This window comes from Haliotis cracherodii, unplaced genomic scaffold (genome assembly GCF_022045235.1).
Source record: "Haliotis cracherodii isolate W230 unplaced genomic scaffold, xgHalCrac1.p SCAF_13, whole genome shotgun sequence".
In the NCBI taxonomy this organism is placed as follows: domain Eukaryota; kingdom Metazoa; phylum Mollusca; class Gastropoda; order Lepetellida; family Haliotidae; genus Haliotis; species Haliotis cracherodii.
In genome coordinates, this window is record NW_027266268.1 from 25,394,918 (window position 1) to 25,422,266 (window position 27,349).

The 27,349-nt window shown below is 39.6% G+C and overlaps 1 protein-coding gene across 2 annotated transcripts in view; it reads left to right on the forward strand.

The window, feature by feature from the left end:
* LOC139459799 (discoidin domain-containing receptor 2-like) overlaps positions 1-27,349 on the forward strand; it is a 159,488-nt gene that overhangs the window by 84,425 nt on the left and 47,714 nt on the right. For both annotated transcript variants that reach the window (XM_071241478.1, XM_071241480.1), the window contains exon 3: positions 19,650-19,791. In XM_071241478.1, coding sequence (XP_071097579.1) covers positions 19,650-19,791 — 142 coding nt within the window. The remainder of the gene's footprint in view (positions 1-19,649; positions 19,792-27,349) is intronic.

Sequence of the window (27,349 nt, forward strand, 5' to 3'; positions counted from 1 at the left end):
ACAGGAAGGAAGTTCAATATCAGCTCTAAACATGAGGGAGGAATAAGCATGCCAGGGATGAGCCCTCAGCCGTATCACTGTACAGAAATGTGTACAGAAACCGTACAATAAACAACTATGTGTGTCTATTCAGCTGGTTCTGCCCAGTGGTTCCCGTTTAGGTGAGGTCAGAACTTATCGTCTGTATAACACTGGATGCCCTAGAGTGCTCTCATCCACATCAGGCTTGCCTGGGAATGCATGTTTTCATTCTCCAGAGGTCAAGTGTCACTAATGTACCTGTACATGCACATGAGGTGATCAGGAAGAAGCGTAACGCATCCTACACCTCACTAAGATTATCCTGTGTGTAATGTTGCGAGCTTCGAGTAGCCCAAGGTGGTGTTGATACACTTTCTTTGATCCAGGGTTGGCTTTCCTGTCGATCTGACACTCAGATACATCCCTCGGAACAATGTGCATTGTATAACGTCAGTAATGCCATGCATTGTATATGGATACTTGCACTGCATGTGTGGTGTATAAATGTGATAACATCCTAACTGTATGACATGGCGACAGTGGAGCTTAATGGCCTATGGATCCTAATGGCGCCTATATCAGATAGGGCATGTCAGTGTTGTGCAGGTTTCAAGAATGCTGCAACACTCCTCTCAGCTATTATGTAGACCAGGCAATGATATCATTCCTGGAATTGTGGATGAGGTGAGGTAGTGAAGGCACAGACGCATCATGCAGCGGAGAATGTCAGTGTCTGCAGATGTGTCTTGTTATATTCCCAGGGAAGTTGACTGGGTATAAACTCTTTGAAATGATTATATTTGGAGGATGTGTATATCTTAGGGTGCAACTTTCTGGGAGGAACTCACAATATCACACACCTAATGTAATACATCAAGCACTTGAATATCGAGACATTTATTCAAGGAAACGTGCCAAACTGTAAACAAAGGCGATATTTTTCAAATATCAAAATATTCAGTGCTGGCTCCTATTTCTCTTCGGTGGCAATCATATAGATGGTGGGGGACACCAGAAATGGGCTTTACACATTGTACCAATGTGGGAAACAAACCCAGGTCTTCAGGGTGACAAGTGAATGCATTAACCACTAGGCTACCCCACTGCCCCTCTAAGGCTAGATTGGGTGGTGGGGTAGCCTTGTGGCTGAAGCAGTAATCGGTCACACCGACAACTTGGGTTCGATTTCCCAAATGGGAAATTGTGTGAAACCCATTTCTGGCGTCCCCCGGCATAATATTACTGGAATGTTGTTAAAGTGGCATAAAACTATACTCACTCACTCACTCTTGGACACAGAGCATCAAATTTTCATCAAAACCCCTGAAGTAGAACACGTAGAACAAAAGCTACACAGCACACTGTTTATCATAAGGAGACCAGTCATAGTTTTATCAATATCAATACATTTCTAGCTCTTACAATTATTGGTTTCCTTTGAACAAGAATCTAAACTTCATGTTCTATTATAGTCAATATTTTATGACGAAGATTTGATTCCATTCTTCGTAAAGTCACCATCCACTTCCAAACCAATCAGGAATTCTTTCAGACGTGAAACCCTGGCAATGCAGGCTTCAAGGATCTCTGTAATTTCAGCATGCCCAGCAAGACAAGGATTCAGGAGCACACTGCTTGTGACCCGTGGTATTGTTAGGCATATCCGAGTCATCATGAGCTTATAATCACCACTCAGAGGAGTTCCATGCACTGAGTGCTGTGACCAATGGGCTAATATGCTTCTTTGAAACTGGCTGCTGAACCCAATAATATGTCACAAATTGCCAGATAAACTGTTTTTGATAAGTAGTAGACCCTATAAAATTCTGCTTTCTAAAATATTAAATCAGTGAAATGTTGTTAGTATGGTGTCTTTTCCATCTGTACATTAAATAGTCTAGTTTACTTCAATAATAACCACAGCAAAGTGTGGAGCCCATTTCTGGTGTCCCCTGCCGTGATATTGCTGGAATATTGCTAAAAGCGGTGTAAAACCATACTCACTCACTCATTTGATGACAAGTGTGACTTGGTCTGTCTCCCAGAACCTAGAGAATGAATTATGTAATGAACTCAAATTCTAGAATGATTTGACATTGTTATGGGCTTGGATTATGTTATTTTGAAGATATGTATTTACTTTATACAGATATAACAGATAACTTTATATTTGGGGCTAAGAATTAGTCTAAACAGGAATCTAAGCAGTTATTTGTGAGACCAGTGCCATTGTTACCAATATTTCCGTTCAGTATTTACCAGGAATCCTAAAAGTATGTTCCATATAATCATCACAGCAATCCTAAGTACACCTAGGTGTGTAGCCTTTGGGGATGAAGCGCTGAGCATTCAATCATCATCTGGCCCATATAGGCCATGGGCAGTGTAAAGAGTTGGCCATTAATTTGCAAAATAGAATCCATTCTTCATTCCCATCCATTCTTCTTTGTGGGTGGGTAATACCCTCAAGGTTACAGAAGCTTTGTTTCTAATTCCATTAGTCTGTGATTGCAAATTATGGGTATGAGTTACACTGAAATTATCCCTGAAGGTTATAGTGTTACCAAACACTTGACTGAACAGAGACGTTCAGGGTCAGTAGGAGTATATCGAGGCCATTGTCCTATTTGCAGTTGTATTGGCAATCAGAGTAATGGCCCAAACCTGCTGGGCCATCTTGATGATGTTGAGCAGCACCAAATGTCAGATTGGTGGTCGCTCTTTGAAGAACCTGTACCCCACCAGCAGCCATTTTGCCATTAGGCAAGGGACATGCTGAGATACTTTTTGTATGTCACACAAATAATTCTCTTCAAACATGACCCTTGTGTCCTTGGTGACAAACTTTGTATCAGGTTCGGTACCCTGACCTATTGGAATGAGGTTTAAAATTCTAGAAAAATAGACATTATGATATGTCATGTTTCCCCACTGCTAGAAGAGATTTAATGTCCATGTTGAGTTGTGTTGTGCTTTGATGAAAGCTTTCATATCTCAAAGAAAGCTGTTTGATACATCTAGTTGACTTGAGGCTGTCGGGATCGTCTTTGTGAAAAAAATAGAGTCAATCACAGAAAGTCGGCCTGCACAAGTCTTTGATATGTTTCCTTTGAAATGTTTCAGCTTTAATCTGTTCCAATTGTAAGATTATACGGTAAAGCGTCACAATCATGAATGTGTCTACCTTCTTTTTATTCCAAGACAGTTGTTGAAGTGTAATGGTTACAAAATGTTTCTAATATTCCATATCATCATCGTGTGATTGGTTATTCATGATATACTACAACGGGTGTACAGACATCTTGCCATCAATCCTTCATATAGTAAATGAATTGAAATAAGCCTGAAGCACATCACCTGTTTGAAGTGTACTATGATGAGAGTTGCTTGTTTCCACATGCCTAGCGAAACCATAGCAGTCCCTGACTTTTAGAGTCCGCTTCAGTGGGCTTCCACAAGCTAAAAGATATGCATCACCTTTGTTATTTAGGGTAATATTTCAAATGGAAGAAGCTCTTCAAGGTTGTGTAATGGCTTTTGCTAAGAGCTCATGTCGAAGGCTGAGTTGTGTAAAAAATCTTTGATGTTGTGAATCCCACCAATTTCTCCATTCCTCCATTGAGTGATGTGTCCACCAAGACACTCAAATCAGAGAATGTGAAATTGAAGACTGCAAGGCATGATAGCCGGTTTGTTGGAACGGTAATTTACTCAAGGAATTCAACATCAGCAGACGTCACAGCAGATTGTGGTTGGCCACTCTCCTCTGCCCTGCAGTTTGTCACAGATCACAGTTTTATATCCCAGGATGATAGTCCCACCAGGAACAACGTGTTTCTATTAGCATATTTACTGGTGGAGGAGAGTACATATCCTGTTGGATGAAATTCTCCATGTTCATTCATGTCTTCTACCTTTGGATTAAATTCCATTACTTCCGTTATCTTTCCTCAGCCAGAGGAGGTGGCATGATAAACTATGTATTTATAATGAATTCCTCACGCTTTTCACCATATTTTCTGCCATGATATATCCAGCTTCTTGTTTTTGCAATGAAACCCTAACTGGCCAAAGATGCCCCTGTGTGGGTCAGGTAGTTCATTTGGCGTCTGCTCACGGGTTCGTCTGCTCCCTGCGATACCACAGCCATCTTGAATTACCCTTTTCCTTCCTTGCATGTGAAGTTGTTTAATTTGCAAATTTGCTGCAATCCCTTGAAAAATAAACTTAAATGTTGGCGGACACGCCACCTTACAGCAATATTCCACTAACTATAAACAAACAGCTTAGTTCAAGACTAGAGCACCTGATCTAAGTGTGATAGTAATTTAAGATGTATGGCAGAAAGGTTATGTTCACACCTATAGTTTAAGATCAAGAAATGTTTAATCCTTATGCAATTTTTTTTATTTCACATAAAAATTATGAAGTGAGTGAGTTTTCTTCTCAGCAGTTGCCATGGAAGACATCCAAGCCTTACTTTGATGAACAAACACTTTACCACTGTGCTATACAAACTCCCAAGAAGGTTTAAGAAGAGTTAATATGTCAGACAGTCTGAAAAGAAAGACGCTATTGTCAAGTTTCTGACGAGTCAGACGGATTATAAGACAATGGTTCAAACATCAAAAGAGTACTTCTGAGTCGTAGCAGCTGAGAGAATGGTCATTGTGACCAGACTTGATAATGTATTTGTTTTTTCTATGGATAAATGTACTGGTTTTGTGCTTTATAAGGGTGAAAAAGGAAATTTAGTGCATATTTTTGAACTGGCTATTAAGTGATTACAACATCTGTTTTGTCTGAATATGACTTGTGGAAATAGCATGAAGAAGTATTGATCTAGGGCGGTATCTGCGTTCTGGCTGCAGCCACCATATGGGAAGTCATTATACTTTCACCTCCCTCCATGTGAGAAACAGTAAAACATTTAACTGTTTAGGTTCATATTTGATTCTACCCAGGAATCCTTCCTTGTCCAGTGTCATGTGAAGTAAGATCAGCAGTATTCTGTCAATATTAGGAATCAGACTGTCTCCTGAAATATGGTGTGGTGCTGCTATCTGATGTTTGAAGATACATTTGGATCAATGAGTATGTTATTGTTCAGACCACAATTCACACAGACTATAATAGTTAAGATTATTGCTATTAACATTCATTGTGGGAATTTTATGGGAATTTTGATCCAGACCGAATTGTTTGCTTTCTGCTTTTCTGATAAGTGGCCTGTAACAAAATTCTTTTTCAGTGATAATTTATTCATGCCATTCAGATAATTAGTTTACAATTCTACATGGAGTCAAGATGTGTGTGGTGGACCATGTATGTAGCTGTCACAGCCTTATGGTAAAGCATTGTTTCACTCACTCACTCACTCACTCACTCACTTGGCCCCCGGGGGATGTTTCTGTACAATAAAGTTGTCATGATGTAATTGGAATACTGTTTAAAGCAGCATTAAACCCAACTCACTCACTCACTCACTCACTCACTCACTCACTCACTTGGCCCCCTGTGGATGTTTCTGTACAATAAAGTTGTCATGATGTAATTGGAATACTGTTTAAAGCAGCATTAAACCCCACCCACTCACTCACCCACTCACTCAGAGCAGACTATCGACCACCAGGTGGAGTACAGAAGATCGCTGCTAGTGTGCTCATGAAGGACATGGAGTGGGCCTACTGTGTTATAAATGTCTACCCTTTGTGATACAAATATGCTTTATTTTTCAAGAGGTTCCATTTGACAACCCACTTTTTCCAACATCCTTCTTTGTGGTAGGCCCGCACGGAAGATTATAGGAGTTTACGTGGAGGCATCTGTTTTCAAGTGGTATGTGTTTCGGTGCTCCACACATCTGCATCAGGGTGGATTTTCTAAGTTTGGAATCTTGGAGGAGGCAACATCTTGTCAGGTGGGAAGCTTACATCTCGTGACATCTTAGACACCAGACTTAATGCCACAGTTCTGGAACGGGCTACGCTCACATCAAGAGTCTTGTGAAGCTTCCCTGAAACTTGTTTTCAAACATTGTTTGGTAGACCTTTTGACATCCAACAAATTGTTTAAGCATGATGCAAAATGTGAATCACCATCTCGGGCAAGTTGTTGGGAAATCCCTCTCTCATTCAAGATCTTGTTGCTTAGTTGTTAGGAAATCACTTTCTTGTTTCTACATGCTGATTGATGACTTAGACCATGTAAGGTTTAGGATCTTTTAATACCAGAGTGTTGTCTTGTGGTCTGGTGTATCCAACCCTGCAGAAACACTGATTTGAATGTTATCAAGTCACAGATGGTTTGATCAGATGTAGAAAATAAACAATCAAAACATTTATGAGTGAATTGCAGAAATTGGAATGGAAATATAATGCATAAAAAGACAGTCAAGTCGGATAGATGTATAATCATTTTCTTGGTATCTCTTCTGAACCAGGATGGCTTTTTCTGCATTTCTCTTCAATGATAGTTGACCTTGGCAATGATAATGATGACTTAGAGGTCACCTTGATGTTAACCCAAATATTAGCAGTTTCACAGATGCCCACTTGATCAAATCTATTCCAGGAATATTTACAAATATGCCATTCATCAGCTTTAACTTCATAATTCAGAGGGCATTGATAAAGGTCAAAGTTGACAGAAGACTGAACAGCGAAGGTGATTTTGAAGAAGACATATACAAAATGTCCATGGATATGATATCGAGATGTTTGATGTTGGTGAAGTCCTTCCATTTTGATCCGTTAATTAGTTTAGTTTATGCCAAAGGTCGCATGGGTTATTTTGTGTGTACAACTAACATGATATTGGTGTAGAGATTAGCTTAGTTTATACAATTCATCCATAGCTGCTGCAGTCCTGATGGTAGGAGTTGGGAAGGTAATTGTTGCCATCTGATCTGGGACTACAAGCCTGAGATGACAGGTGAAGCTAGGCTATATTGTATATTAGCATATTCTGACTTCAATTTCCATCGGTGTGCCCTGGCAGGGCAGTCGGTATTAAAATCTGTTTCTGTTTTCACGTGTAAGGTTTGTTTGTTTACATGCAGACTTCCATTACCTGCTGTGCATATAATGAGGCAGGTATGTTCACTTGGGTGAATAGAATGTACAGGGACACAGATAATTGTTAATGCAATTGGAAATGGTTACAGAGGAAATAGTGTTGGTATGTGGAACTTGCTGGTCACATTTTGGTTAAGACTTGAGCTAATGAGTGTATCACATACAGTGATATCTAACAATAGATGACCTCGGATGACAAAGGAGATGTTGCTGCAATCAAATTGCATCACAATGCTTTGCAGATCATTGTGATGTCATTGGTTACCATGATGTCACAATCAAATGACATCACTTATCTCCTGCTGATGAAGCTGGTTAGCTGTACTTTTTACCCACAAGACACTGGTTAATACTGTTTACAAGCTGAAAAAGTTGGAAGAATTATTTTGAAAGCCTTGGAGTTTTAAACTTCTATTGATTCGTGTAATTGATTTCAAATGACTTTCAGGTTACATTTTCTGATAGGGAGTAGAGAGGAGATCAGTATAAATCTGATTAATGTCATGACACTATTTCCTTACGATGAACTCACTGACTCAATACCAACTGGCATTTATGGACCACTAGTGTTTATTACATGGTACTTGGTCACCAAGCTGACCACTGCTGTTTGCTGGCAATATAGTATCGGAAATTACCAACTAGTTCTACTGTGGCTCTTATCCTCTCTGACATGGCCCTCCATAAGGAATTCCCTTTGATTTTAGCTTATGTTTCTCAATGTTTCTTCTCATGAGCAGCTACAGTAAGATCGTCTCTTTGATATACCCGATAGGTTTTCTAATTTGGCTCAGGTTTAGACTAACCACATTCACTGCAAGGCTGACAAATTGAATTTCCTCCACAATGAATAAAAAACTACAAACTGCTCGGTCCTGGCTCTAGAAGTAGGTGCCTCGAGGGAGAAGAAATCTAAGCAGCATTAATCAATGAGAAAAGTCCAAGAATCCAGTGGAATCCTGACAGCCAAAACCATGACCTCCAAATCAAATAACAAAATACATATATGCAAACAATTATAAAGCTCTGTATTATGCAAATCGAGTGTTTTGTGCGGTTCACAGGCATTGAAAGTTTACATGACTGTTTTGCTGAGTTTAAACAGACAGAAACGCATTATGTAAGTAAACATGTCTATGTATTCAAGCAATTGGGAAGTTAATTGATTTATTCTGGCATGCCATCACTTGGGCTGCTTTCAAGGAGGCTGTCTGAAGGAAGTGCAATGTGGTGGAGGTTTTGGGTAGCTAGCTTCATGTTCTCCGCTCATCCGTCATTAAACCTATCACCTGCTCCCAGCATATGTCATTGATAGAAGACTCTGCAAGATTGACAAGGAATTTCAAAAACTCCTTACAAGATTTGGACATGGGCCAAAGCATATCTTGCGTCCTTGTATCTGGTATTGTCAGAAAACACAACTCCACTTGGGCCTGTAATAAACACCATGTTTAGGTGAGATCCAGCATTGTGTTTTGACCTTTCCCCCTTGTCTTACATATGGAGGTAATACTGGATAAATATTTATGTTACAGAACGGATAGGTGATTTCTCTATACCTCTGAGATTTGAACCTTTTAACCCATGTTCAGGGCTCACTTGCACAAAGTGTTTTTAGTGTCAAGACTACCATTACTGCCATACACTAACATGGCCTTGATTGTATGTAGCATTAATGTCGACTTGTGCACGTGCCAGTTGGCGTCTTGTGCCAATTGTTCTTGGTCCGACTGAAAGTACTTATACTTGAAAATTGAAACTGTTTGGTAAATATTGCTTGGTTTGGCGTCATTGATGAGTTTGGGTATACAACAAAGCAGCCTATGTCATTCCCAGTTGCTCCCCTAGATTCAAAATAACCCGGTGAGGATTCCGAATTAGAATTGGTCCACTGCAACTGATGTTGGTTACAAGATGGTTATGAAATGTGCCAAATCTATATTCGAGTTATATCGCGGCATGTCTGCTTAATGTGGGAGGAAAGCCAGAAGTGATGCAGGTCTCAGACGTTTACCACTTCGTTGAAACCCACGAGCATGGGTATGGTGCTGACAAACCTAGAAACATAATCGGGGCGAACGGGGATTCAAACCTACAATCTTAGGTTTCTGGCGTGCCCAAGGGACGCAACTCTGCACAGCGAATCGCCCTGTGAAGGCATCTTATACAATATATGCAGCAATTTAATTAGTCGGGTGGTCAAACAAACTCGGAATCACCACATGTGTATGAACTAAACAAGACAGGCTCTTCTGTATATAGACTAACACTAAGTCCATGAAAACATTTCTTTAAAATAATTGTAATTTATTTTTTTCAAAAGAACCTTTCCTTCTCTGCTGTTTTCATATAAGTAAACTAGACTTGGTTTAGTTTGATCTAGACTTGCCAAAGCTTTTAGTAAAAATAAATAAATATATGTATAAATTCAAGTCATGGCGCAGGAGTATTCTTTATGATGCCTCATGAATTGTCTAAATGCGGACTTTATTTGTTCTGATGTGGCTTGAAAGTTAAACTCACAGATAATAACTAAGCTGTCACGAGACAAAAAAACTGAGGTTAAAGGTCATTCTTCTTCAAATCGTAAGAATTGTGGGTATGGGCTCGAAGTGTGGGGAACTCATGGATACTGATAGACCTGTGTTTCAAGGTTGCCAAAGATGGCAGACGATGGTAAAAAAGCCTTCACTCTGTGTTCCAGCAGAATCCAAGTGACTCCAGGCGTGATGGAGGGAGCCATTCTCACCCGTCACTATCTCGCTAAGATAGCCACTATCCCTCTGCAGAAATCTTATTTCACCTTATCAGCGCTATGAGTGACAGGAGTAATTCAAATGTGTGACCAGCCTCTTTTTTAAGCTACTCTCAGGGAATAATTAGCAACTTTCCATTGATAAAAATTTTGGTTCTTGAATCAAATCAAATTTTTGTAAAGACTGTTTTTGTCAGGATGTAACATTGATACTTTTTAGATCGGGGAATATGTGGGCAGCGATATGTTGGAGATAGAATCATGGCGTGCTGTCGAACTTGGTCCTCGGATTGTTTGTTCAAGAATAGGAAGCCAGTGCACATGTTCAATATTTAAAAATAATAGATTAAATTCCTGCAGTCTGTTGAGGAGAGTTGTGCTTGGCATACTTGCCTGATGCAGTGAATGCATAGTTGTGAGTCGCCGCGAATAGCTGCAAAATTGCTGATGTGGTGTTAAGCAATATTCCCTCACTCACTCAGTCACTCACTTAGTTGTGAGAGCATGCTGGGGGGGCACAGGTGGCACAGGCGCTGCAATTTGCTCTGCAGAGTTGCACCCCTTTGTGCACGCCAGAAACTAATTGTGGGTTCAAATCCTGACTTTCTCCCACATCAAAACTGGAACACTGTTCAAAGCAGTGTTTAACCCACACGATTCTTTCATAAAGGCAGGCAAAGTTTGGGAACATTTTTACGACACAAAATAACTTTTAAATGACAATTTTGTGAAGCATTAATTCTTTCCCTATATCCGTGACGGATGGTTTGCCATAATGATTGTGTTGTTTAGGATGATTAGGATGATTGTGGATGGATGATCGATAATTTTATTGATCCATTATTAATCCATTATTAGCAAAATATACTACTCAAAACAAGTTAAAGACCCTTCACAAGAGGGAGGCTGAGTGCTGCAGTTCCCGCCAACCATGACAGGCTAACCACACACCCCTAGAAAAAATCGGGTGTTCTTTAACTTTTCTTAGTAGTATACAAAACTTTCCGTATTCGACGTAATAAGCACCCAGGGCGCTCTCAAAATTAGAAATAGGGGTCTCTTATTAGAATATTATTTTGTTGGAAAAAACAGAGTTGAAAGATAAATTTCGTGGTTTATGCTGACAGCCTGAAATATTTATGCTAGACATGGGTGCAGCAGGGCACTTATTACGTCGAATTCGGTATGTGCTTGAATCTCAGAGCCTCACAACACACATAGTAGTAGTGGTCACTTTTGTATATACTCTATTTCCAGTCATCTGTACTATACATACAGTCATAATGACTTCCATTCTTGTAAACTTCACAAGACGCATGCATCCTCGCATTATTTGTTATACAACACATCAAATCTGATATATGTTTCGCAGCCACAGCTGATCTTGTCTAAACATCAGAAGGCCAAGGGTTACACGACGTGATGTACAGTTTTTTAGTCCGATTGAAGAGGCTTGGGATGTTTTTTCTGGTGTGTTGTATGTTTGTTCAAGGAAACTATCAACGTTATCTTACAGCCATATATGATTGATTAGTAAATGAGGACACTGCTGTTGACAACTAAAAAACCATACACACTCCGGCAGGGAAAAAAAATATCCCGTGACCCTTTTTCATGAATTTCAAACTCGTAAAGATTTTAACTGTTGTCTCATGGAACAATTTGTCTTGGATTGAGAAAAAAAGAAGCAGATTAAATTTCTCAACAGTCAGTATTCCTAGACAAAATCTCAAATCGCACAAAAAATTGTCAGGTTGGATTTCAAAATTGGAGAGAAAGGAATTCTTCACAAGCAGTAGATTTTGACACTTTTTAGATCATTGTCGGTGATACGATCTCCCTGTGGAAATCTTGGGAGAACAAAGAAAGTTCAATTGTTTTTGACAAACCATTTCATGTGTTATTCAAGTCACGGAATTTGACCTCCACTTGTATATGTTACTTCATGTTATTTTTATTGTTACTATCCATTTCAAAATTCAAGATGTAGATAAGGCACTCTTAAGTTAAATAAACATACTCGCAAATGGTTGCTGTACAATGAATTTGGAAATTCTCAATTCTGATTGGTCAATCAGAGGTTTCCTAGCTCCACATGGAAGTATTGTTGAGTTGTGGCTACCCTAATGTTACAGGGGCGGTCGGGTAGCCTAGTGGTTAAAGCGTTCGCTCGTCACGCCGAAGACCCGGGTTCGAATCCCGACATGGGTACTATGTGTGAAGCCCATTTCTGGTGTCCCCCGCCGTGATATTGCTGGAATATTGCTAAAAGCGGCGTAAAACTAAACTCACTCACTCACTAATGTTACAACTGATACAAGAAGATGAGTCATTTAAATTGACCAGAATTGATGTGTTGAGCTTTTGAAACCCCCTGAAATATCCCCAGCAGGGACCATCCAGGTAGTCCTGAGTAATCAGACCTCCATGGGTCAACTCTTCATGTCAAAATAATGATACATGTATTTTATACCCTTCAGGCAATATCACGAAATGCATTGTTCGCCACTCAACTGTCAGTGGTTCTATTGGAGTTTGCAGACACCAGATGCCTTCCCATTATCAGATATCAACCAGCTAACATCCTATGTATGACCAAAAGTCTTAAGTCTATGCAACTTATAAAGTTATTGATATCAAATATTTAATTCACAATAAATTGGCATAGGTATGGCCATATTTTCCTGAATCAGTGTTAATGGTAAACATGTAAACAGGCAACACTCAATAGCAGACGTTTCATTTACAAGTTTTGTATTGTGGTTATGTCCGTGTCTTTTGAATAATTCATGACTTCTGCTACCAAATCACTAAATAATTCTTCATGATCTGTGTCAGTACCCAATATATCTTTTACCATCTGTGTTCTGAAATAAGATCATCATGGCCATATTGCCTCAGACAATCAGCTCCGTCTCCACATCCCCCCCATCTTGGAATAAATTACACCATTCTTGATTAACTCCAGTCTTTGTGTTGAGTTGCCTTCAAATACATACATCTCAAGACTTCCTTCAACAAACGAGATTTGATTATCCAACAGGGACTCATAAACTTTCTCCATCTTCGCAGGGTGACAAAATTAAGGCGCCTTCATCCCTAACATATGCTAATGCCCTGTATGGCAATACGATTTGCCATTTGTGACCTTCCGATCACTGATTTTAATGGGGTATTTATATGTAGTTAGAGGCAGTAGTTAGGAAAGTAGTATAATTCCATCACACTCGTACCCTTTTAGGGTTCTGTTTAAATCAGCAACCAAATTTTATTGACTTGGCCACAGGAAGGGGATGATTTTGTTCTAATGAATGTATTGGAGTGGTACTCTCACATAAAGATCCATGTTATATTCAACATTTGCTACCATGAACATTACGTCAGGTCATTGTGTGAACTTGGGCAGAAAACAAGAACGTAATTGGAAATAAATGGCTCAAAACTTTTTCATATTTGTGATATCATTTGATAATAATGCTATTTTCCATTATTCGTGTTACATGGGCTATAACATCCCATCTGTGGAATACGCTGGCATCCAGGATGATTTCCTGCGGACCATGGACAAGATTGATAATGTGTGGGTGGTGCATGATGGGCTTGATAGTTTCTCTTGTTTCAACATCAGGATATTGGATAAAGAGGGTTGATACTGTCTTGGATGTTGTTCTGCTGATCAAAGTTGGTGGGAGGACACTGTGACATTTGGATGCAGTATTAGGTGTTGGTTTGGTTGGTTGGTTGGTTGGTTTGTTACAAATCAACAACAAGGTTTGAAATAGAAAGAACTTGGGGATACAAAACCTACAGAAGATCCAGGTTAGAATTGATCTTCAGCAACCGATGCATGTCGCAAGGGGCAGACCCTTGAAGATCCAGGGTAGAATTGGTCTTCATCAACCCATGCTTGTCATTAGAGGCAGACCCTTGAAGATCCGGGGTAGAATTGGTCTTCATCAACCCATGCTGTCATTAGAGGCAGACCCTTGAAGATCCAGGGTAGAATTGGTCTTCATCAACCCATGCTTGTCATTAGAGGCAGACCCATGAAAATCTGGGGTAGAATTGGTCCTCAGCAACCCATACTTGTCATTAGAAGCAGACACATGAAGATCCGTGGTAGAATAGGTCTTCAGCAACCCATGCTGTCATTAGAAGCAGACACATGAAGATCCGTGGTAGAATAGGTCCTCAGCAACCCCTACTTGCTGTAAAAGGTGACTATGCTTGTCGTGAGAGGCTACTAATGGGATCGGGTGGTCAGGCTCGCTGACTTGGTTTATGCATGGCATTGTATCCCGTTTGCGTGGATCGATGCTCATGATGTCAATCACTGGATTGTCGGGTCCAGACTTGATAAACACAGACCGCCATCATATAGCTGGAATATTGCTGAGTATGGTGTTAAACAAACAAACAAACAAACTTTAGATAACACCTGCTTTATTCATCTGTAGTTGACATAAAACCAGCTGAAAACTGAATTGTGTGATTTATGAAGACTGGTGATGAGAATGGAGGCACTGAACACCCTTTGAGCTTTCAACCCTTTCCAGACCTACTGATTTTGATAGGAGATGAGGGACTTTTTATGATGCTAAAATTACTTCTCGGAAGAGGGACCTTTTAGAATTTACAAGCAATGGACAAATTATGATGGCTTCAGAACATTCATAGTGATGTGATTGCTGTTGTTGGCTGGGAATAAGTGTTTCTCTTTACTAACCTATCTTTGTATCGCTGATGTTTATCCCATCACATGGAAAACTGTAAACATGAATTCCGATTGTGTGAAGTGTTGTGAGACAAATCTGTGAAGGATAAACCAGTTTAATGTCTGAGAAGCTTGGGGCTTTCCATGGTTTGCACTGGATAACATAAAAGGGGCATGCAATCACTGGTAGTGTAGACTAACGCTTGGTCTCTGTAAATTTATAATTTTGATAGAAACAAGCAGCTACATTTAAATTAAAATGGATCCCCAATGAGATGGGTTTTCAGAATCTCTGGAAAATCAAGACTTTTTCCATTTAGGGCTACGGCATTACAGTAAGGGTTGGGTGGAAGGGAAAATAACATGGTTCAGGGACTGAGAGACTGACTGTGGCAAATCTAGACTTGGTTCATTTAGGGACATAGCATTACTGAAAAGGCTGGGCAGAAGGGAAAATAACATGGTTCAGGGACTGAGAGACTGACTGTGGAAAATCTAGACTTGGTTCATTTAGGGCATTACAGTAAGGGCTGGGCAGAAGGGAAAATAACATGATTTAGGGACTGTGGGACTGACTACAGGTAGACAGGTTCTTCAACGTTTCTTTCTAGTTTCTGTTGTACCAATTGCACATTAGCTGTGTGCATGTGATTAATGAGTTTTTGAAACGTTAAACAAACCAATTTAAGTGCACCTGATCTCAAAGAAGACTCAACCGGTATGAGTCAGTAAGGGTTTGTTGAAATCTGTGATTTCATTTGCAAAAATAGATTATTTCTTCTGTTGAAATTATGACCTAAAACATTATTCCAAATAAAATATATATTTTGAGAAAATAGATTTAAATTTGAGCTTGCAGATGTTCTTGTAACTAAATGAAAAGTTTGTGAAAGAATAAAGTGTTAAAAAAACAAACTCTCATTAACTGGCAGGAAGTTGATAGAAACTTTCTGCAAGTCTGAATCCGATATAATACAGTTTCTCTGTAGGGTATTTCTTTTTTGCGCTTAGTTATTTTTGAGTAATAACAATGTTCAAAGCCGTATACAATCTATCTCTGAATGAGACATTGATCTTGGAAGATTAATTTCATGCCCTTAAGCACTAGCTTTCAACAATGCGCTGCTGAGTTGAAAATGTACACATTAAAACTCGCGGTTCGCACGCTGGCACTTTCACAGTATTGATTTTGTGATCAGATGCGTATATTTGAGGCACAACTCTGGTCGAGGGGCTGGTTCGGTATTGATTCTTGAAGCGCAGCCATTGTTGCCAAAGAATTGCTAAGGGAAGTTGACTTCTTAGAGTAAGTAATACTGTACAGGTCTGAGGAACTACATCATGGAGAAAAAGCATGGCGTGTGTTCATGTCAAACCTAATATGATTTGAACCTGCATAAGGCAGTTCCAGGTTGGGATGCACATTAGGAATGTTTTCAGTTGGGTTTTCAAGAAAGTATATGTATAACCAGTGATACTGAAGATGAGTTTCACCTTGTACTTAAGTGTCCACTTTATATCTAACTATGGTTTGTTTGTTTGTTTGTTGTTTAATGCTGCACTCAGCATATACCTGCAATATTGCTGAGTCTGGTGTTACACAACAAACAAACACACAAATGATGCATGTCATCATATCCCAATTGCATGGATTGATGCTGATGATATCAGTCTCTAGATTGTCTGTCCAGATTCGATTATTAACAGACCACTGTCAAATAGCTGGAATATTGCGGAGTGCAGTGTTAAACAACAAACAAACAAACAAAACAAACTTATGAATAGGGCAAGAGTAGCTTTTACTTAATGAATCTCTGTCCAATAGTGATGACACCAGGTGTAAATTAATAGGTTAAAAATATTGATGATGATTATGTGTTGGAATATGCACACATCCTTCATATCTAAGCTCCAAATCTCCTTATAATAAATGTTCCTTATTGGTTCCGAGATCCTTCTGTGAATGTCAATGAGTAATCAGGACTATCACCGACCTAATCACAGCTGTAAGCACCTCAAACCATATTAACATGAAAAGAACTTTTGAGAAAATAACGGTACTTGTCTGAAGAACTTCCTTGAAACATGTTGAAGAGGCAGAATGCCTGGTCAAAGATCGCCCGAAATATTGCTAGTTCCACAAAGGCATGTTTTGGTCCTTTGAGGATGGCCCTCACATCAAAGCAAAAACAGCTTGTGCAACTTCCCTGATGTCGTGTGTTGGACATTTCTTCCAGCCACTATTTCTTCTTGTGACTCAGGATGTTCCTCTAATGAATGCTGGGTAATTGCTTTGGACAGAGGCTCAGGTTGAAAGGTGTAAGCTGGTTGATGCGTCAATAGCACATGACATTAATGGGGTTCTTTAGCGTTAGAGAATAGAAATTACTGCTGCAGGTGGTAGTTTCTGGACTTTATTTCGGAAGAGTCTCAAGAATGTCCTGTACCGAAGTGATGAAAGGATATGAGGGGATGAGGGTCTGTCTCATTCTGAGAACTGTCTGGTTTTGTCCTTAATGATGGTATTCACTACCCTGTAGTCACAAGCTGGGCTACACAAACAGAGTCCTGCTTATACAGAAGAGTTAGGAAATATATATATACATTGTAGTCTCATTCTGCAATAATTGTTTGAGTTAAACCCAGAAATGAGTGAGTGAGATTGGTTTAACGCCGCTTTGAACAGTATTCCAGTTATATCACTCATACCAGTTTAATGTAGGAGGAAAGCCTGAAGTGATGCAGGTATTAGACGTTTACCACTCACCAGAAGGGGATGGTGCTGACAAACCTAGAAACATAATCGGGGCGAACCTGGATTCAAACTCTCGATTATAGGTTCACAACTCTACACAGCGGCCCACCTAGGAAATGATGATCTTGAGTCTAAAGAAGTGCAAATTCGAAAAAGCAAAATGTTTATATGAAAAATATGCAAACTTGCTATATATGAAATGCTGAATATTAAATAATATGGCTACTTCCTATTGCTTCAGTCCTGAAATATTTATAGGCTTAGGAAAGAAATAATAGATTGTTATGCTGCCAAGGCTGTGGTAGACATCCAATATTGTTGATAGCCTCTAATACCCTGTCGTCTGCACTACGAATACTGTCGAAAGACGGTCTTCACTAGGCAACAGCCTCTGCTTTATTTTTGGAGTAAAATAAAATGTGACATTTCTTGTATTCCATTTGTGGGTTTCCTGTCGCACATTTGTAGTTTCTCGTTTTCGACGACCTCTTGCATCTGTGATGGCATATAGTCAGCATTGTTAGCTCGCCTTGTTTTCCAAAAGGATTTGTTGACACTTATGTATGGTGCACGTGCACATCAAACGTTCACACCACCATTAACCTACTCACCTATGTTCAATCATCAACTAACAATGTAATTCTAAAATATTTTCCTTTGCTCAGATCACTGTGTGATTGAAAACACATTTCATACTTTAGGCAAACAATAAGCATGTGGATTGTATTGTCCATATTTCAACAAAATACATTTGCACAGTATTATTTGTTCATAGGATAGACCCTTTTATGAAAACTTTCTTTGAATGCATATTGTTGGAATTCCATCTTGGATTGGTTCCAGCAACCTCTGCTGATTGTGTGGGTGACCAATTGGATTGGGTCACAGACTCGGTTACTTGCATGTCATCGTACCCCAAGTGTTGAACATTCTTCACAGTGTCTATCACTGGACACTTTTTACAAATAACTCACATTGTAGAGGAAAAAATAATGTCCCCTTTTCTTGCAGTCAAGCGTCCAAAGAGAACATTTTGTTATTTTTATTTATTAAAAATAATAATTGAACTTCTGTTTATGTTGGAAAAAATAACGGAGCTCCTAAACATTAAAAAAAATAATGGTCATCTCAAATAAAAAATCCAGGCCCCAAATTGTTGCTCCCTAAGAGATGTGGGAGGGGGAGTGTTCTAATTTCACCCTTCATCCCTGTAAAGTTGTATCCGACCCCTTTCTACCTCCATCCCACCCACCCATCATGCAAACCCAGTATCAGTTGCAACCCTATAGGTTCTGGTTCATGGACTTCAAATGCTGTCATTTTCATGCTTCGTTGATGTCATGTCATTGATATACTTAGCACAATTGCCTTCATGTAACTCAAGCCAACATTTGACAAAACCTTACCTATTAAACGTGGGCAACATACAGGCTTGATTTTCTTTAGTCAAAAGTAGTTAGCCCAAGGGGAGATAATCCAAGACTTAACACAGTTGTGTTTCCGTTTGATAATGACATGATTGGACTGTGATGATCATGTTTTGTTATCACAGGTATAGTAAATATTTCAGGGTTATACACCGGGGAGGTGTGAGTTACTGCCTTAGGGAAGAAAAATTAATGAGGGGATAGAGAGACTACAGGTACTGAAATGGAAAATTGAAAGCAAGGCCTGACAGGAAAAAACAAGAGGATGTACCTTGTAAAATACAGGTTCACGTATCACAGGTCCTTTGGGCATTTAGTGTGGATTATGTGTGTTTATACACATACTATCTAAACATTTTAGAAATGATCAATCTCAAAGACTGGGTACTTGTGATAAAGCAGACATGGAAGTAATGGCCCATGCCATGCTTTGTTAGAATGTGTTTACAACATCATGGCTTTGAACTAGTGTGGTAAGAAAACATAGAAGAGAGATAGCTGTCTAAAACATACAGTGTGTTATATGTAAAACAAAGTTTGTGTTTGTAGGAAATAATAGCTCTGTATGAACTGGCTGCTGCCATAAAACATAATGCAATATTGATAATGGCGCTGGGGGTCTGTGTATGCCATCAACAGCGAACCTATTGTTTCAGTGCAGTGCACTCATGCGTTCGAAGATCTGAGGAAGTAGTTGACAGTGACTGTGCATTGTACGTAGAACATGTTTTGTTTGTTTGTTGTTAATGCAGCATTCAAAATTCCAGCTATGTGACGGCAGTCTTTAAATAATCTAGTCTGGACCAAACAGTCTGGTGATTGACGTCATGAGCATCGATCTAATATATCTGTTTAGCCTTTGTTTCAAAACAAGACTAATTTTGTCTTTTGTATTTTTCAGGATACGAACAGAAAGAAAGGGCGGTGCCTGGTGTCCTACATTAGCCATTACCAAAGATGTTTACGAGTACTTGCAGATTGACCTTGGAAAACTAATGGTCATTACCATGGTGGAAACACAAGGTCGATTTGGAAATGGAAAGGTAAGGGCCATGTTAATTCTTTGAAAGGCATTTAGAAGTGATACACATATGGAAGAGAATTTATGGATGTCAACTTCCTTATTATGAGGAACGCTATGTTTCATTCACCTGATGAAGGTGTAAGTATAAGTAAGTACATACTCCGAAATATTGAGTGAGTGAGTGAATATGGTTTTATGCCCCTTTTAGCAATATTCCAGCAATATCACGGCAGGGAACACCACAAATGGGCTTCACACATTGTACCCATGTCGGGAATCGAACTCGGGTCTTCGGCATGACGAGCAAACGCTTTAACCACTAGGCTACCCAACCGCCCCCCAAAATATTGTTCCTCATAATAAAAATGTTGACATCCGTAAATGTTCTTCCTTAAGTGATATGTTGTTTTGCCAGACATCAAGGAACACTACATGCTAGGCACTAGCTATCACCATTTGGCCTCACACATACACAGGTATCCTGAGATTAACAGAATTTGGGTGCTGTGTAAAGATGGTGTGACATGATTCACTGAGATAGTTTTCCAGTATCAGACACTATCTGACCTCATCCGTGGTTCTAGTGGATAGAGTGTGCGGAATGTTCGATCCCCGGACGCATCGCACCAAAAGATCTTAAAGGTGGTACTTTAAAGGTTATCCTACAGACACACAGACAGACACACACTGACACAGAGACAGACACACAGAGAGTTATATATCAGTGTTCTCACCTCACAGATGCTGTCCAAAAATCTCAGAATTAATTCATACAGATTTCCATTTTACAATACTGACTACCTAGTTGGGAGAAAGTTCTAGACCCCTAAGGGCAAGTAAGCCCACAAGCAATTAGTCACACACTCCGATGCCACACCTGCCATATTCACAGGAAGTGCTGACATCTCCAGACTACAACAGAAGGACCTGGATTGATTCCGTGGGTCAAATACACTTTTTGTAAGAAAATAGCTATGTGTGCACCATTGCCCTTCTCAATGGCCCATTAATTATAAAGAAACAGATGATTCAAGATCTGTCCTCCGTACAGTAAAGTTCATTTGTGTGATGGTAATGCAGTTGAGAAAAAGTCATTACGACAAATGAATTTTCTTTTTCTTCATTAATCCTGGAGAATAAGGTGCAAGAGAGGCCACTCTTTACTGGCCATTGATTTTTCAGGGCGACAGGGGTGAGACTGAGATCAAAGGTTGCTGCTGTTGTAATTAAGGAGGTGAAATCTTGTTGTTTTTCTTGGTCTAACTACTCTCAGGGGCAAACTAATAGACATCTCTTGTACCTCGCAAAGCTGGGGCTGTTTCCTCGTGATCAGGCCATGTTAGAATTATTGGACTTTTGGTCTTGAGTGTCTAGGTATTGACATTTCTGTCAACTGGCCTAATCCTTTGAAGTGCAGTGATAGTTGATGGAAGGTCAAGTGATGTAGGATTACCTCCCCTTGATGACACCCTTCGCTGCAGGGAATACATGTTCGTCTCAAGAGATGGAACTGATTCTGTTCAAAGAACATATGCTTCATCTTGAAATCTAACCTGCTCCTTCTCCAGGTTTATTAATGCGAGTAGAAATACCATGCCAGACCTCTTCAAGCTGTTAAATTGTCAGACAAGTAGGAACCTGTGTCCATTGTTTCAACACTGTATTTTAAACATGTTGGACACCCCCAATAAAAAAGTTAAATTTCAATACAGTAAATACTTTTATATCGAACACACTTATAACAAAACAACACATATAACAAATTGTTTCAGGTCCCATCCGTTTTTTACTGTGTATGTGCTTTACATATGCTTATAACAAACTACGGTTGTAACAAACTAATATCAGGGGTCTCTTTGAGTTCGTTAAAACCATAGTTTACTGAATCTACAATAGTTATGCTTTTTTGCTGATAATGAGATTAAAGAAATGCAAGGGCCATGACATTAATGATATCATTTCAATAAATCAATCAATCGCGATATGATTTCAGTAAATCAAACAAGACGCGTTTTCTTTTTCTGAAGACATTTTGCAAAGTTTCAGAAATCCCTTTTATTAGTCTTCCTTTCAAGTTGAAAGAAAGACAAACTGACGGACAGACAATAGGATTGATGGAAATCACCAATGTTCATATATGCCTCCCTCAACATGGTAAAGACATGACCTATTGTTCACAATGGCCAAAGGAAGCAGGTACCAGCACTCCAGTCAGGATAAATCAATGGTAGCTACAGAGTTCTCTGCCCTTGCTCTCCTGGACTTACCTTCTCCTCCAATCCGGATCTTCGATCAATTCTACGTCTTCCGTTTTCATCTGTGCAATATTGACCCGAGCCTGTCACTGTCATTAAGCCCTACCTTAGGCCAATATCGATTCTACTCAGTAATTGCTTCTTCAATGCAGTCGGACAATGCAGCACCAATGGCTGCCATTCCGATACTTTCAGCGTGCCTGCAAATTGGATCAACTCAGTGTTGAAAATACTTTTGCAAACATGTCCATATTTATTTCATTCAACTATTTAAAACCATTGTTGCAATATGGATTGCTGTATGATATTTTCAAAGTAGTGTTAATGTAGTGCGTACATTTTTGTTTTGTATAAAAAGAAAGGTGAACTACGAACCCTCATCAGTCATGTTTCACGCTGATGAAAATGGTATGTTAAATGAAACTGTAATTATATAAGGAGTATCAGCATGACTCTGTCTGTTGTTTGAATTGGCCAGCATGCAAGACAAAAGAAAATCTTCCCAAATTACAGGAACAGCAATTACTCAGGGCAATTTATTGAAATGCATGGCATTAATTGAATTAGGTGACAGAAATCTCACAGGGCCAAGAGATTTTGTGTTTGATGTCATCTCTGACTGATATTAAGAATGTCGTTTATTTCTCGAGAGGATCTTAATGACACATTTCTCAACAAGACATGAAACTTGTTTTGTTTGAAGGCGTGTTACCAGGGATACAACACTTGAGAATTGGAAGAAAAATGAATGTGTCAAATTTTCACTTTTGCTTTTCCTGATCTAAAGCAATTAGTTCTCATGAATATGAACAATCATTTTAAATATCTGCTTCCTACTTCAAAGCATTCGCTTCAAAGCCAAGAAAAATACAATGACCTTTTGAAAAAAAGGACAAAGAACAGTTGCCTTGCCATGATGACAAGTTAGAATTACGATTGGTCAATTATTGACCAATTAGAGACACCGAGGTGTTAAACCATGCTGGATTGGTGGAGCGAGTGAGGAAGCAAAGATGGTGGCATTTGAGGTCATAGTGAGGACCCAAATTGTTTTACACAGAAAAACATCCCAATTCAATGGATTTGAAATGGCCGGGAGTTATCATAGGAAATCAGTGACTATTTTGTCCAGTCTCGCACAAGAATCAGAAGTCAGATGAACACTGTTGCTATCTTCAGAATAGGTTTGTTAGGCTCTCAATGCCTCAAGCTATTTTCAATTGTAATTATGAATAACAAAAATATTGAGCTGTAGGTAGGCCAAGAGTTTAAATTATTGGACACTGTTCCCGAGTGCCTCAACAGACAAACAAGGAGGTTCAAGGTCATTGGTGACATTGGTTTCACAGGAGGCTAATGGAGCAGGAATTACGTGCAATCTATCTCCCTGAGGTCTTCCTGAGAGGTTGTGGATTTCCTCCCATTCCCTTCATGTCATTTAGTCTCAGTTGAGCTGGAAACTAGATTTAACAGCATCGAGATTCCGTGATGTGCCCCAGGGAAGGACATGTGTGGGACCCAGAGTTAGTGAGTGAGTGAGGTTTTACGCCGCTTTTAGCAATATTTCAGCAATATCACGGCAGGGGACACCAGAAATGGGCTTCACGCACTGTACCCATGTCGGAACTCGAACCTGGGTCTTTGGCGTGATGAGCAAATGCTTAACCACTAGGCTACCCCACCGCCCGGAGAACAGACATGATGTTTATGAGACTATAGGAAACCCCTGTATGCTTTTTTTTGGAGTTTCTTTTCATCTAGGGAAAAGGAGAAAATTTGGCATAAATTAACCCAGCAATCAGAAACATACAAGCAAATCCCACATATACATTGAGTTTGAACGTGAAGAATAGCCAGCATTATCAGACATCCTATGTTAAACCTAACATTAAGTTTCAAGAGCAGAGATTGTACAAGTACAAGATAACCTGGTGTAATTAATCAGTAAAATAATCACAACTGTGGAAGGGGAAGAGTATGAGTCCTTTCAAACTGCAACTAAGCACATGGCAGACAAAAGGCACATTGGAAAGCTGCATGGTCGGATGAAGAATACAATATGAATACAATTATTGGCCATGTATCTGGGCCGAGCTACCTGGCTGGTCAGTGATGAAATATTGATATTCTATAGGGAGGCGGTGTCAGTGTGTAGGTGTGACTCATCTCACCTCCAGCAGGAGAATAAAAAATGCCACATTGTCCAACACCTTATTTACATGTATGATTCAGAAGGTGCCTAGGCTTGAGGTGAGGTGAAATTGGGTTTAACGTCGCGTCCAAGATTATTGCACTTATATAGCGACGTGCATGCACGTGTATGTGTGTGTGTGGCTGCTTGTACTAGTCCGGACTGATGCCGATTTATAGTGCTAGCTCACTGAGATACCATGCCGCAGTTTAACATGAATACCCCACTCAGACACAGTATACTGACTCCGAGCCGACCAGTCCTTGTTTTAGCCCCTTAATGCCGAGCGCCAGACAGGGTATCAACAAGTACAATCTTTTAACGTCTTTTTGTATGACGCGGCCCGGGATCGAACCCTGGACCTTCCGCTCTCCGGGCAGACGCTCTACCACAGGACCACGGAGGCGGTCGCCTAGGCTTGAGGCAGTGGTTACACTAGTGTATTTGCTTCAAACTCTGTGTGTCATCTTGTCTCATCAGCATTAGTGGATAGTGTTCGCACCATGTCGTGATGTAGAAGTTATTGCAGCCATGATTTTATGTATATCGAGGAGCTAGTTTCAGCTGCAGTTCCTTGTTCGACAGACACAAGAATAATTATCTTGTAATCTTTTATTTAATATCCACTAATCAATTTTTGCTAAGGATATTCTTTGTCTAAAAATGACTATTTTGATCCTTAGCAGTATAACAGTTACCACGTGTAGGTTTCATATCTAATAAATAAAATAAGCAATTCATGCCACACTTGTTTTAGGCCAATTCTGATTATTTGTCATGTTTTATTTACTATATACTATTTAACATTTTCTAAGAATCGCTCCTTTAACTGAAGATGACTATTTTGGTCCTTAGGAAATGTTGATTAGTATAACATCATCACCAAGGTTTAATATGTAATAAATAATAAGCAATACATGCCACACTTGTTTGGGACCAATTCTGAATTTTGTTAAAAGTTAAAAGACACTACTATGTGTGGTAGCGCATTGATATGTCTGTTCTCTTCAGTTTATGCTGGTGTTTTTTACATATCCGACCCCCCAGTTTAACATAGTTTAGATTCCATCAACAACAGCTGACACAAAGCAGTAGGATCTGCTGGTTAGGGCATCATGGTTTCAAACAACATACAAGAAACATATGCACAAGGAATTGGATCTTGTTTAAATTACAACAAATTACATCGAAACCTGGTATAATCATCTTCAGTGCAACTGTGATTATCTCCATCATCATCGCGGTCATCATCATCATCATCATCATCATCGTCGCCTTCATCTTCATCTTCAGCAGCAGCAGCAGCAGCAGCCGAGAATAGCTGCACGATTGCTGATGCGGCTTTAAGCTCATTCACTCGTTATCTTCATCAATGTCATCATCATCATCATCATCATCAACATCTCCACTATCATCATTGTCTTCAACATTTTCATCATCACATCATCATTTTTATCATCATCTCCATCATCAACGTCATCTCCAATCTAATCAAGAATGAACATTGCTCTGCACCAATGTCATCACGCTGAAGGCCCAGGTTCAATTCCCCACATATTCACAATGGGTGAAGCCCATTTCTGGTGTCCCTGCCATGATATTGCTGGAATATTGCTAAAAGCGGTGAAAAACAATACTTACTCACTCATCGCCACAATTATCATTATCATCGCAATCCCAGTCATTCATTAGCATCATAACTGCTCATTGCTCATCACCAATATCATCACAAAAGTCATCATCATCATCATCATCATCATCAATGGCATCATTATGTTTAAATTATTCTTGCATTTTAGGAATTTGATCACTCATTTGGTCTCTTCACTATTCCTACAAAAGGGAAATGGTATTTTGAACGTGTGGAGCTCTATGTGAATACTACACTACAACACTAGGGACTGGTGTGGAATACTGCAGGCACCAGTGTGGAAGTCCTGTGACCATGTGTGTTCATCTTGTGTCACTTAAGTTGCAGACAGGGAGGTTGGGTAGCCTAGCGGTTAAAGCATTCGCTCGTCACACCAAAGACCTGGGTTCAGTTCCCGACTCACTCACTCACCCACCTTAGTTGCAGACTCATCTGATAATAGCCATTCCATGGCTGAAATATTGCTTACTGCAGCATAAATCAACATTCCCTCACTCATCTCATAATGAGATGATTCTTCCAGTGGAATGAGATGATTCCGGCTACCAGTGTCATGTCCCGCCTAATATTGGTGCATGCTTTTACAACTTTTTGATTCTAGTGCCCTCTAAAATACCAGACTGAGTCATCCAAGATTAAGTTTTATAACACTGCCGGTTTAATTACCTTCCTGCAATTCTCATGAAGCATCCAAGTATAAAAGTTGACCTCCAAAGTTCAAACTGTCAACGCACCAGGTGATAGTTTTACTAGTAATCAATATCGCCAGAGACAGTGTGATGGACATTAGCCAATGGAATTGCAAGACCACAGTAGCCATTAGCAGCCCTAAACCCCTCAAGGGTATCGGATGTCTCATTTTGATCCCAACTTTGGGATAGAGAATTACGGAGCATTTGAGTGCAGATCAATGCCTGGTATAAAAGACGGCTTTCAGTGGCTTGTGATAATCCCACTTGGCACCGAGATGTAGATACCTTTACAGACTAGCGCTGTCGATCATGTTTGTTAATGAAATGGCAAACGAGTTTCAGTCGCTTCAGATTTGGCCTCTAATCTCTGATTAAGGGACAGTCTTTTCAGTGTTTATAATTGCTGATTCTTGTAACAGGGCGTAGGGCCATTTCATGATTTTCTTTGCTTTCTTTCTGACTGGGTTGGTTCATCCTGTGGATACTATAATGATCAAATTCAAGACATTTTTCGAGACTTGTTAAATCCTGGAAATGGTAATTTTCTGATGTAGAGAAGATCTTGTGTGATAATATCATTAAACTCTATCACATACCTAAACTTTCAGGGAATCTTGGAATGACCATTAATTATCATGGTAAGCAGTCAGCCTTTTACCCTAGCTTCACTTTTAGATAATACCGACAACACTACAAAAACTTTGGGGATCATTGACAAATACATCAGTTTTGATTTGAAGTCTCTCTGTTTATAATATAATACATTGATATCAAAGAACAACTTGTCT